At 46.6% G+C, this 13,880-nt stretch overlaps 1 protein-coding gene across 1 annotated transcript in view; it reads left to right on the top strand.

Annotated features, from left to right (window-relative positions):
• LRP1 (LDL receptor related protein 1) overlaps positions 1–13,880 on the top strand; it is a 777,705-nt gene that overhangs the window by 628,189 nt on the left and 135,636 nt on the right. Inside the window, exons 64-65 of the mRNA XM_033939435.1 lie at positions 3,005–3,121; positions 8,025–8,144. Coding sequence (XP_033795326.1) covers positions 3,005–3,121; positions 8,025–8,144 — 237 coding nt within the window. The remainder of the gene's footprint in view (positions 1–3,004; positions 3,122–8,024; positions 8,145–13,880) is intronic.

Genomic DNA, 13,880 nt, shown 5'->3' with positions numbered 1-13,880 from the left:
GACTTAGGCTTTACAGATTGCCTACATTCATGAACTTCCCCATTTGCTGCCTTCTCATGCCATCACATAGTTTTGTTTACTACTTTTTTTCCCCTTTTACTGACAGTTGGTTCCACACAGAAACAAGACAAAAAAAGCAATTCTGATGATATTTGTGAATTTTACACACACTTGACACAATAAAGAAAACTGAATTTTTACAGTTAGTATAACCTAAACCAGTGGTTCCCAACCCTGTCCTGGAGGACCACCAGGCCAGTCGGGTTTTCAGGATAGCCCTAATGAATATGCATGAGAGAGATGCATGAGAGAGGTGCCAGGCATGCAAATCTGCTCCATGCATATTCATTAGGGCTATCCTGAAAACCTGACTGGCCTGGTGGTCCTCCAGGACAGGGTTGGGAACTACTGGTTTAGGTTATACTAACTGTAAAAACCACTGACCTAAACTAAAGCAAGAATTGATTTCACATTTAGAAGTTGAGGTGGGGGTGGGGGTTAGATATCAATGTGGGCTACCGTTAAGATGTTATTTTAATGTTTACCCATTATTAGGAACTAGGTCTCATTCCTTAAAATGGTACCTGTGGTAAAATAGCACAAGTTAGTGGTAAAATAATGTGACATAGGGCTCCTTTTACTAAGGTGCGCTAGCGTTTTTAGCGCACAAACAAGATTAGTGTGAGGTAGCCGAAAAATTACCGTCTGCTTAAAAGGAGGCTATTCAGCGCGTTAAGGCCCTAACGCACCTTTGTAAAAGGAGCCCATAATGTTAGCCCATGCTGATAATTACACCTTTCAGTGGCTTTCCCAATTTTGTAGCACTTTCCCCACTATGTGCTGTGAAACCACGTCTAGGGCCTGACATTCATTAGAACAAACATACCGGGTCAGACCAATGGTCTATTTAGCCCAGTAGCCTGTTTTCACAGTGGCCAATCCAGGTCACTAGTTAGTACCTGACAAAAACCCAAATAGTAGCAACATTCCATGCTACCAATCCAGGGCAAGCAGTGGCTCCCCCCATCTCCGTCTCAATAGGAGGCTATACGCTTTTCCTCCAGGAACTTGTCAAAAACACTTTTAAAACCAGCTATTACCACATCCTCTGGCAGTGCGTTCCAGAGCTTAACTATTCTGTGAGTGAAAAAAATATTTCCTCCTATTGATTTTAAAAGTATTTTCCTGTAACTTCGAGTGTCCCCTCTCGTCTTTGTAATTTTTGATGCTGACCACTGCTGGGGTTAAAACTGGAAATTCAATGCCAGGCCATGTCCGGACATTGGCATTGAATTTCTGGGTTTCTGGAGCCATCTAATGCATAGCCAGTTAAAGGTGATATTCAGCACTTATGGCACACAGCATAAAGATAGGGCTTCCTTTTATACAGTCCCATTTATGTAGTTAACCTGGCCAGTTAAATGCTGGATGTGGGCACTTAACCAGCCAAGTGCCAGTTCCACCCCTGGTTTTCAGTTCAGCGCTACCTGGTTATTTTCAGTGGCATTGGTTGATTAAGCTGAAATTTTTTTTTTTTAATTCTTTATTCATTTAAAAAATCAAATACATAGTGCAAATACATGAACAATCAAGTAATATAACATACTGCACTCTATACCAATAAATAATATACAGCTATTTAAATCCCCTCCCCTACTCTAGCCATCCCCCCACCCCTCCTGGATATATATAACAATCTTTCATGAATCAAAGGGAAATAATGCTAATAATTCAAACTTATATCTTACAATATTTTAACGAGCCCCAAATTTCCTTAAATTTGCTATGGTGTCCCCTCTGTAAAGAATTAATGTTTTCAAACTTATAAATCTGACATAAGGATTCCCACCAGAAACTATAGTTTAAGTTATCCCAATTTTTCATTATCAGCTGCATGACTACTCCTGTCATGATGAGGAGAAATTTATTCGGATTTGCATTAATTGGTGTCATAGGGAATAATATCATTCCAAACAATATTATATCATATAATAGCGATGGTGGAACTTCCAATATCGTAATAATGTGACCCCCAAATGGATTTCCAGAAGTTGAGTATCAAGGGACAATAGTAGATTAAGCTGAAAATTAGCAGTTAACCTAAACAGGCAGTTTAGCTGCCCGGTAGCAATTTCTGACTGGCTAAATTGCTTGACTAATCAACCCCTTTCATTTTTATTTTCATTCAGTTGTTGGCATTTCCCTGGTACATTTATTTCAACTACAATTTGTGCAGGCTTTCATGCATTTTCTTACTGAACCTTCCAGGCTGAGCAGGGTGAAAACAGGAGGCAGCAGAAATTTAGGGCAGCTTTGCAGGTTATCTACCCTGACTTCTTGAGCCCACAATATAAAGTAATCTGGAAAACGAACAAAATGGTTTTGAGCCGGTTACTATGCAGATGAAACTTTGTAAGGAAATAGATCCGATTTTTAATAATAGAATAGGTTTTGATTGTGAGTCAGTTTTTGTTCATTTTGGTACACCTCCAGAGAAGGGGTGGGGGGGGGAGGTTATTTCTGTCATAATTTGATTTTTAAATTCCTACACTTGGGATGGGTGGGAGGATGGAAGGATATGGCTAATAGGGTAAGGTTATTGGGGAAATCTATGGGCTCCTTTTATCAAGCCGCGCCAGCGGTTTAATGCGTGTAATTACTGCGCGCTAAACTGCCGTCCGCGCTAGCCACTACCGACTCCCTTGAGCAGGCGGTAGTTTTTAGGCCAGCGTGGCGGGGGTTAACGCGTGATGAAAAGTTGCGAGTGTTAACCCCGCTAGCGCAGCTTGATAAAAGGAGCCCTATGTTTCTGTATTTTTAAAAATTATCATTAGGTGGGTGGGTGGGGGGGAGAAATGGTTGGCTAGGTATATTTTAAAGTTAAATATGCTTATATTGACTTATTATATATGATATATTTATGTATTGCACTATTGAAGATAGGAAAATCAATAAAGATTAAAAATAATAATAATAATACTGTTCTCCGCTTCTTGCCACACAGTTGAATTTAAATGTCGGCCAGGACAATTCCAGTGCTCAACGGGGATCTGCACCAATCCAGCCTTCATCTGTGATGGTGACAATGACTGCCAGGACAACTCTGACGAAGCCAACTGTGGTGAGCATGAGCATCATTTTTTTAGGGGGGGTTTGAGGCAGTGACATAGCGAGGGTGAAAGGCACCTAGGGTGGTGACGTTCCTTCCCCACTCCCTTCCCTCGTACCTCTGTAACGATCCTGGCGCAAGCAGCAACCCCCCCAAGCTGCTATCGCGTCAGCATCGGCTCTTCCTCCGACATCACTTCCTAGGCACGGGTCCAGGAAGTGACATCGGAGGAAGAGCCGACCCTGGTGTGACAGCAGCTTGGGGGTTGCTGTTTGCATCAGGAACATTATAAAGGTACAGAGGAAGGGAAACAGCATACACACATGATAGTGGCTGTGGCGAGGAGGATGGGTGCTTGCGCCCTCACCAAGACCTGGGGTGGACCGCCCCCTCCCCTTAATATGCCACTGGGTGGAGGAGTGAGCTTGAGTGTGTTGTTTGGAGAAGTTCTGCTGAATAACAATAATAACAACTTTTGTTCTTATATACCGCCCTACCATAAGTTCTAAGCGGTTTACATCCGAGAAGGCTGTACATTCAGTGAAATATACATAAATATTTTGAAGGGAATACATCCAATCTCATTTTATCCAATAAGTAGGTTTTTAATAACTTCCTAAAGGAATAATAGGATTGGGCTTGTGGTCTAAGAGTACTTAACCAGGTGTTCATTTTCCCAGCTTGAAAAGAAAACGTTTTCTCCAAAAATCTCTTAAATCGACAGGCTTTTAAGGTCGGATAAGTAAACATATAGCTATGTTGAGTGCTCGTATTGGATTTATGCAAGTGTAGCTGAGAGGATAATATCCTGGAGCTAGTCCAAAACAACGCTTTAAAACAAATACATCCAAATTTAAACATAACTCTTGGCTCAAATGTTAACCAGTGAAGATGTTGATAATATGGGCTCACATGATCATACTTCTTGAGCCCAAATATCAAGCGGACTGCTGCATTTTGTATTATTTGAAGGCAGTGAACATAAGAATAGCCTAATGGGTCAGACCAATGGTCCATCAAGCCCAGTAGCCCGTTTTCACGGTGGCCAATCCAGGTCATTAGTACCTGGCCAAAACCCAAGGAGCAGCAACATTCCATGCTACCGATCCAGGGCAAGAAGTAGCTTCCCCCATGTCTTTCTCAATAACAGACTATGGACTTTTCCTCCAGGAACTTGTCCAAACCTTTCTTAAAACCAGCTACGCTATCTCTTACCACAACCTCTGGCAACGCGTGATTGTGTGTTTAAGTCCCTTGGGTCTCCTTGTACCTTAGGAAATAAGTACAAAGGCTGGTGAAGCAGCCGTGATGTCCCCTCTCAATGTAAAATTCTATTCTTGTTTTTACCCCGACTGACTTGGTTTCGATTGGCATTTGCTTAGTTTTACGATTGCACAGAGGTATAAGTCAGAATCGTGTAGTAAAAAGCGCACGCACCTTTTTTTTTCCAGCATTATCATGCCTTCTTTTATGGAAACTTACCCGTCTACCTAAGGGAAGGTTTTTTTTTTTCAGTGAAAAGGTTCCTCTTCCTCATTTTGTGGATTTCTTTCTCATTCAGAATTGGCCTCTGCTAACCGGGTCACAGGAAGACATGGAAGTACACCCGGGGTATTATGGAGGTGGGTGTGGGCCTGAAGAAGATGTAATAATCAGACAAAATGAGCAGAGATGACCAGGGTATTCAGGCTGATAAAAACTTTAATAGGCAGCTTGCGTGGAACACACTTCAAACAAACCCGACACAGGCCATAAAATATCAATAAAATATGAAATCATTTACCTTAAAACATAAATTTCAATAGGTATATTAGGCGTTACACTAGATCACTTTGTTATCTTTTAATGACCATACTCATCTACTGATTAAAAAATGCTTTTCAGGACTATGGAAGCTTCGCACTATTAAAAAATATTTTGATTTAACGTCTTTTAAGTTACTGGTTCAGTCATCAATTTTGTCTATTCTGAACTACTGCAATATTGTTTATCTGGGATCTCATAAAAAAAACTCTTAGACTCAGAATAATACGGAATACAGCAGTCCGTTTGATTTTTGGCCTTAAAAAATATGACCATGTAAACCCTTATTATCTGAAGCTCCATTGGTTACCATTCGAGGCTAGAGTTTTGTTTAAATTTGGCTGTATTTGTTTTAAAGTTTTATTTGGATTGACTTCAACCTACCTCTCTTCCCACTTTGAGTTTTATAATTCAAACAAGAATACACGAAAAACCTGTTGGTTTATGTTCCCATCGGTAAAAGCATGTCGCAGCAAGAGATTCTTAGGAAAAACTTTTGCATTTCAGGCTAGTGCAATGAATTCATGTTGGAATGCTTTTATTCCCCAAGCTCAGGCTTATTATCTACTTGTCTTTAAGCCCGTTATATTAACGGGTGTTAGAATAGATGTGTGTGTCTGTCTTTCTTCCCTTCTTTCTTTCTTTCTCTCTCTCTCCTTGGCCGCTGTCTGTCTTTCTTGCTGTCTCTCTCTTTCCTCGGCTGTCCACACCACCCCTTCCCTGCTCCCCCTGTCCAGCGGTAGCCCTTCTACCTTCCTTTTACCTCCCCCCTGTCCAGCAGCACCCCTTCCCTGCTCCCCCTGTCCAGCAGCAGCCCTTCTCCCTTCGTTTAACCTGGCCCCCTGCCTGCATATATTTCTCTTGCGCCATGCCTGCCTGTCTCTCCGTGGCCTCCTTCTGTTTCCCCCCTCCCAGAGCAAAGCATGATTGCTGTCTGCCCCCCAGCACACCCCTCCCCCCAGAGCAGCCCCCTTTTCCTCTCCCCTTCCACTTCTTACCAGCATAGGACACCTCGCAAGACACCCTCCTGCCGTTGTAAAGACAAACCGCCGCTCAATCCATGTCCCAAGCCGGTGTAAGCCGCCCCACGTGCCACAAATGTAATTTGGCACAGAGTCACAAATCACGGTGGCAGGAATCACGGAATCGTAAGTGCGCATGCGTGGGTAAGTGTTTTATTATAGAGGATTTTGAAAAATTCTAAAAACTTACCTGTTTGATAAATATGTGACTTAATTGCAATTTGTATTTTCTGAGAAACATTTGATGCTCATGTGTGTAATTCACTGTTTGTGCAGCCTCTTCTTGTTGTAAACCACCTTGAACTGATGGTTTGGCAGTATTTAAGAATAAAATTATTATAAAAACCAAAAGGTGATGATGCATTCATATATAAAGTGACAACCGAACAAATTAAACCTATGTATATGACACAAAAAGCATTAAAAAATTGCATACTAAAACAACAGAGTTAAATTGATAAACTTTAAGCAAATAATAGCCTACCACCTTCTAAAATTGTAATTTGCTTAAAGTCGATCATAAGTTTATCAATTTAACTTTGCTGTTTTAGTATGCAACTTTTAATGCTTTTTATGTCATATATTTGGGTGTGGGATTTTTTAATTGACAAGTTTTGGTTTTTATCTTACATTTCATTTTGCATTATGTTGCACACCTATTGAAATTTATGTTTTAATGTAAATGATTTCATTTTTTTTTTTCTCAATAAACTAAATTTCCCAAAATAGCAAACGTATGGTCCACATTAGACCGCCACAACAAAGTTATCCGGCTTGATGATTTCATATTTTTATTGATGTTTTGCCGAAATATGGCCCGTGTCGGGTTCATTTGTAGTGTGCTCCATGAGAGCTACCTATTAAAGTTTTTGCCAGCCTGAATACCGTGGTCATCTCTGCTCATTTTTGACTGGTTGACTTTGTACAGAGTTTGGTCTTCTTTGCTTTTCGTCTTCGAAGATGTAATTATGCCATCTTCCCATTAGTGTCACCACAGCTGGGATAAGCAGCACAAGCTGATCGATTGTATCATTGCACGCAGACACCAACTGGCTAGCCATCAGCTAAGAGGGAATGCAGACCCAGATAGGGTTCTGTCTGCTGATGCTGCAGTACCAAGAGTCTTTGTTCCCAACTACCCTGGATTCGTCTCTACCTCCCATTTTTATATACCCCCCCCCACCTCCTAATGACCTAGATTTTTCAGCAGCAGCAGCACTCAGCCAGAGCCACAGACTGCAGCTCCCTGAGAAATCCAGTCAGTGACGGGACTAAATCGCGCGAGACAACGGCGCGCCGACAACTGAGTGCAGACAACTGAGCGCAAGATTGATGGCGTGCCGAAGAAAAGCACTATTTTAAAGGGCTACGACATGGGTGGGGGGGAACCCCCCCCCCCCCCCACTTTACTTAACAGACATGGCGCTGGCGTTGTGGGGGATTTGGGGGGTTGTAACCCCCCACATTATACTTAAAACTGAACTTTTTCCCTAAACAGGCAAAAAGTTTGGTTTCAAGTATAATCAGGGGGGTTACAACCTCCCAAACCCCCCACAACACCAGCGCCATGTCTGTTAAGTAAAGTAGGGGAGTTCCCCACCAACACCCCCCGTCGGAACCCTTTAAAATAGTGCTTTTCTTTGGCGCGCCGTCAACCTTGCGCTCAGTTGTCGGCGTGCCGTTGTCTTTAGCGATTTTGTCTATGAACCAATCCAATCTATATGCACCTGGAGTGTGACCACTAGGGGTCACTAGTGCATGATGACTGGGACTCTGACTTGACAGGATCCCCAGAACCCTTGGTATAAGACTCATAGTAATGCACAAGTTCAGTGTAACTGGCAGAAGAACAGGTTCTGAGGTTTTTATGTTTTGTTTTTACATGAGGCACCACAAAAAGGAGATTCAGCACTTTTTGCTCAATAGGTAAAAGCTTGTATAAGAAATAGCTGAGTACGTCAAACAGGGTAGGCTTAGAAGTCCCAAGGAGAGAGCGATAAAAGCATGAAAATGGTTGTTTGGCATTTTGAGCAGTCCAAGTAGTTGTAGGCCTCCTTTAATTTCTCCTTATTCTCTGTTTCTCAATCTAGATGTACATGTCTGCCTCCCCAGCCAGTACAAATGCACAAATACGAACCGCTGCATTCCCGGCATATTCCGCTGCAATGGACAGGACAACTGTGGGGATGGAGAGGATGAGAGAGAGTGCCGTAAGTAGATTTTAATCACACAAGTTGTCCTCAGTTCAATAAAGAAAAAAACCTCTTTGGGCTAACCAGAGAGATTCTATCTTTTAATTTCCTTTTGTCTGCTTTGTCTAAAATCGGGTAATTAATGCTCTATTGTGTACAGTATACATTAAAAAAGCATGTTATGTTAGAAGCTCAGTGTCATTTGTTTCAGCCCTCCCAGAAGCTGGATGTCCCTGGAGTGTAAGTAGGAAATTCAATGTAATTAGGAGTTTGAATCCGTTGTGTGAGGCCGATGGCAGAAATCTGATCTGATTAGCAGTTATGTCAGACTTAATTTCAATTTCAGGGTCATTTGTGTAAAAAAGTGCAGTACATGAGGAAAAGGCACCTCATGAATCTCGGCAAAATGCAGCAAGTCAAAAGGAAGGACGAAGAGCGACGTTCTTTTCGTGAAGGTCATTTTCCTAGAGCATGTTAAAGAATCTTCATGCAAATCACACCACTATAGGCATTAAAGTTATGGATTGTGTTGCATAGGAGCCCTCCATGTCGAGAACCTAGTCACTCACTTGAAATTTTATCTTAAGTGACAGTTCTGGGATTTAGATTGTAGTGTCCAATGAAGAATGACACGGGGACAAATTTGGCCTCATCCCTGCAAGATCTCAATATCCCTGTCCCGTCCCCATAAGTTCTGTCCCATTCCTAGAAGCCCTGCCTTAACCGCACAAGCCTCAAACCCTTATGATTTTAAAGTATTTGAGGCTTATGCAGATGAGGACAGAGTTTACAGGAATGGGGGAGAGATAGGGTAAAGAGCTTGGCTAGAGAGATCCCGTGGGGACGGGGAAAATTTGTCCCTGTGTCATTCTCTAGCCAGTTTAACACAAAATTAAAAACCGGAATGTTCTAACAAAATTCCTAACATTCACTTCATCAAATTCTATACTCAGGATGTCATTATAGTTCATATTTTATTGAATTACATTTATTTTCTAAAAGTTTTCCAACTATCCTTACATTTTATTTCTAAAATGATTAAATAACTACAATTCTTTAGCACTCTCCAGACCAGTAGAGGTTAATCTTTACGAATGGGTATATATCCAATCATGACCAGCAGGTGGAGACTGAAAACAAACTGTGGGACAGTATATAATATACTCCCTTCTCTATTTACCTCAGTCTTCTTTCAGTCTCCAGCAGGTGTTGAGTGATCTGTACCCATCTCCCTTGGTAGGGCTGTTGGAATTTGTTTTAGGGGGTTTCTAGTCCCTGTTTTTGGCCGGACAGAGCTTGGGCGGGCCCTGTTTGGGGGTCCGTCCGACCTCGGGGGTGTCAAACCCGGCGGGTCTCGAGCGGGGTCCCTCCCCCCACTTCCTCCACCTCCCCACATTTTTTTAGAGGAGCCTCAGCAGTAAGCCTTGCCCCCTAAATCAAGCAAGGCATATTGCTTCGAGAGCCTGTGGAGTCTGTTCTGTGAAAAAAAAAAAAAAAATCCTGAGGTAGTGCCGGTCTGCAGGGTTACTTCCCTGTCAGTTTAATGTTTTTTACTGTATTTTTTCTTCTAACCGGCACTTTGTTTCTAGCTAGGTCGCGTATGGAGCAATTGTGCCCTTCTCCGGGGGAGTGGGACACAATTAGGTCCAGCCGCGAGGCACTCGCGGCCGGACTGAAATCGGTAGTTTGGCCCGGTGAGGTGGTGGAGCTCCGTCGGCAGCGGCTGCAGGCGCCCAGAGCTCCCCGCCGATGGTGCCTCGCGAGTCGGCTGGGAGCAGTGGGGAAGCTGATGCCGACTTGCCTGTTTTAGCGGCTGGGACTGTTTCAGCCTTCTCAGCCGCTACAGGCCATGGAGGGAGCTTTTTTGGCGGGAACTTCGCCATTTTCTCTGTCTGGCCCCTCCATTTTGTCTGCAACCTCAGGTGACCTTCCCCCTGTATTGCAAACACAGGGGCAGGTTTCAGCAAGGACCCCTGCTGGGGCAGGGAGTCCCTGGGGACCCCCAGGGGTTTTTTGTCCCCAATTTAATTTCTTTCTTTGTGCAGACAATTGGGGGTCCCACGTGCACCTGGGGGGTTTCGGGGTGGTTTCCCTCCGCGCCCCCTATGGCTTTGCCTCCCTCTTTTTGTTTGGCGTCCCTCTTCCTCCTCCCTCATCCAAGCGCCCGCGGGGGGGCTTGGATTGCGAATTGGTGGTTAGAGGAGCGTGTTGGCATGGTTGAGGACCTGGCTGCTTTGGCGGGCTTCCAGGATCCTCTAGAGGGGATGCCCGCTGGCAGCAGGGCGGCAGGTTTCCCGTCTTCCAGAGCAGATGCGTCCGTGGTGCGCTTTTTATTCAGAGGGATGAGCTTTTAGACCTGATGTAGCAGGTCTCCTTGGTGCTGCATTTTTGAAGTTGCGCCACCGAGACCCCGCATATGGGGCCTCTCTGCTTCAGGGGGTCTGTCCTGTTTCCCGCTCTTTTCCTGTGCGTCAGGATTTTCAGGATTTTGTGTTGGCGCAGTGGCCTACAGGCGCCGTTTCGTTTGGTGTGCGCCTTGGCTCATGGGTATCCCATCCCGGAGGGGGGATAGGGCTACCTTAATTTCGCCAATGGGGGACACGGTGGTCTCGGCACTTCCTAAGCGGCATACCGTGCCTGTTATGGACGGTTCTGCTCTTAGGGTCTCTGAGGAGAGTACGTTAGAGACACTTCTTAAGTATAATTTTGATGTCTCTGCCTTGGGGGTCCAGGCGGCTATTTGTGTGGGGCTGGTGGCTCGCACCGTGTTTCGGTGGTCTGAGCATGTCCTGGATCGTGAGTCTGATGACTGGTCCTTAGTGGATCAGGAGGTGGTGAAGTTTGAGATGACTGCCTCGTTCCTCTCGGTTGTTCTTTGTGACTTGGTGCTGCTAAGTCTGGGACTTTTGGTGGCCACACGCTGTACCTTGTGGCTTCGCGCTTGGTCGGCGGTTGCCGCGTCCAAAACTGAACTTCCCAAAATTTCCCTTTCGGGGGTTGTTTTTTGTTTAGAGAGGACTTAGATCCGGTGGTTCAGACTCTGACGGACTCTGAGGTGCCCCGTCTGCCTGAGGACCGTGCCCGCCCGGCATCTCGGGTTGGCATTGCCCGGGGGTGTCTGCGGGAATTTCGCAAGTTTCGCCTGGGGCATGGGACTGCTTCTTTCCAGGCTTCCGGTTTTTTCCCCGGGGTCGGTTGGCTTAGCGCATGCAGTCTTTTCAGGGAGCCCGTCGGGGGGCTGGGAGTTCCCCCCCCGGTTCCCCTGCTGCCCGTCCTGCGCGATGTCTCTTTGCCGGCGCCCCCTTTGGTTCCCGTGGGTGCCCGGCTTCGCAACTTGTTTCCCAAGTGGGCCAAGATCACGTCCGATCAGTGGGTCCTGGTGGTGGTGCGGGACGGTTATGTACTTGAATTTTGCCCACTCTCTGCCGGATCATATCTAGCCTCTCCATGTCAGGTGGCATGGGAGACGCTAGCCTTTCGCCAGACCCTTCAGCGCTTGCTAGATCTCAAAGCAGTTGTCCAGTGTCCCCTCAGGAGTGCGGTATCGGCTGGTACGCCATTTCCTTTATGGGGCCCTAAAGGGAGGGGACCTTTTGGCCCATCCTTGGTTTAAACTGAGGTCAACAGGACTCTCAGAATTCCCTTTTATTCGCATGGACACACTGCAGTCTGTCCTTCTGGCGGTTCAGCCGGGGGAGTTCCTGTCTTCTCTCGCTCTGGCGGAGACCTACTTGCCTGTTTCCATTCGGGCCTCTCCTCAGCTCTTTCTTTGCTTTGCGATATTGGGTCTGCACTATCAGTTCTGTGTGCTTCCCTTGGGCCTGGCCACGACTCCCCGGACGTTCGCCAAGTTGATGGTGGTCGTCACGGTGGCATTGCAGTCAGAGGGCATTCTGGTGCACCCCTTCTGGGATGACTGGTTGTTTCGGGCGAAGTCGTTGCAGGAGAGCGCCCAAGTTACGGCTCGGGTGGTTGAGTTTCTCCGGTCACTGGGCTGGGTGGTCAACCTTTCCAAGAGTCGGTTGGTCCCCGCTCAGCATCTAGAGTACCTTGGGGTTCTGTTCGACACCTCCTTGGGGAAGGTCTTCCTTCCAGAGGCCCGGGTAAGCAAATTGCAATCTCAGATTCGCCTTCTTTTGGCGTCCCGGTGTCCTCGGGTGCAGGATTTCCTCCAAGTCTTGGGGTCGATGGCAGCGTTCCTGGATGTTGTGAGGTGGGCGCGGGCCCACATGTGTCTCTTCAGTATGCTCTGCTCCGTAGATGGTCACCCCAGAGGCTCAGTTTGGAGGTCCCTGTCCTTCTGCGAGGCTTGGCGCGCTGCAGTCTTCTTTGGTGGCTCCAGACCTCTCATCTGGTCCAGAGGATGAGTCTGGATCTATCGCAGTGGACGGTGCTTCTCACGGATGCCAGTCTCCTCGGTTGGGGGGGCTCAGTGTCTAGGTCACTCAGCTCAGGGCACCTGGTCCATGGAGGAGGCGTCCTGGTCGATCAACATGTTGGAGACCAGAGCCGTCCCTCTGGCGCTGTTAGCCTTCCGCTCCCTCTTGATGGGCAAGTCGGTCAGAGTTAGGTCTGACAATGCCACAGCGGTGGCTTATGTCAATCGTTGAGGCACCAAGAGCGCTCAGGTGGCGGAGGAGGCGGCTCGGCTCATGCTTTGGGGCGGAGTCACGCCTTCTGGACCTCTCGGCCTCTCACATGGCCGGGGTGGAAAATGTTCAGGCGAACTTCCTCAGTCACATCTTAGATCACAGAGAGTGGTGTCTCAGCCCTGTGGCTTTTCAGTTGATAATGCAGGCTTGGGGTCAGTCCCTGATGGACCTGACGGCCACGAGTGGCAATGCCGAGGTGTTCCACTTCTTCAGTCGTCGCAGGGATGGACTGGCCGAGGGTCTGGATGCTCTGGTTCAACCATGACCAACAGAGGGGCTGTTGTGCATGTTCCCTCCGTGGCCATTAGTGGGCAGAGTTCTTCTCCGCATTGTTCGCCATCCGGGTCTGGTGGTTCTGGTGGCTCCAGATTGACCTCGGCATCCGTGATACGCAGATCTGGTGACACTCTGGTGGCGGATCCTCTTCCTCTGCCTCCCTTGGACGACCTTCTGACGCAGGGTCCCATTCCCATGTTCGACCCGTCTCCCTTCTGTCTTACGGCTTGGCTTTTGAAAGGGGTCGCCTTGGTAAGAAGGGGTATTCAGATAGGGTGATTTCTATACTCTTGGGGTCCTGGAGGCTTTCTACCTCTCAGGCTTCTGTGTGGATTTCGCACTTCTTTGAGGGGTGGTGCCAGGTGCGGGGAGTGGTCTCTCTTCGCGTTTCTGTGCCTAACATCCTAGAGTTCTTGCAAGATGGCCTGGATAGAGGCCTGGCTTCGGCTTCTCTCCGGGTTCAGCTTGTGGCCTTGTCAGCCTTTCGGGGGTTTGTGACGGGTCAGCGTTTGACAGCCATTCCTGATGTGATTCGCTTTTTGCGGGCGGCCAAGGTGCTCAGGCCTCCCGTGTGGTCCTCTATTCCCTCTTGGAATCTCAGTCTGGTTCTCTCTATTCTGATGCACCCGCCCTTCGAACCATTGGGCGGCTGCTCTTTGAAGGACCTTACTCTGAAGACGGTCTTTTTGGTGGACATTTCTTCCGCTAGGCGTGTTTCTGAGCTACAGGTTTTCTCTTGTAGGGCTCCCTTCTTGGAGTTTTCTAGGGAGCAGGTTGTCTTGAGGCCTGTTCCTTCCTTTTCTGCCGAAAGTAGTTTTTCCTTTTC

This window comes from Geotrypetes seraphini, chromosome 3 (genome assembly GCF_902459505.1).
Source record: "Geotrypetes seraphini chromosome 3, aGeoSer1.1, whole genome shotgun sequence".
NCBI classification, from domain to species: Eukaryota; Metazoa; Chordata; class Amphibia; order Gymnophiona; family Dermophiidae; genus Geotrypetes; species Geotrypetes seraphini.
The sequence above is the reverse complement of the archived record's forward strand: the minus strand, read 5'-3'. Positions and strand labels throughout refer to the sequence as shown.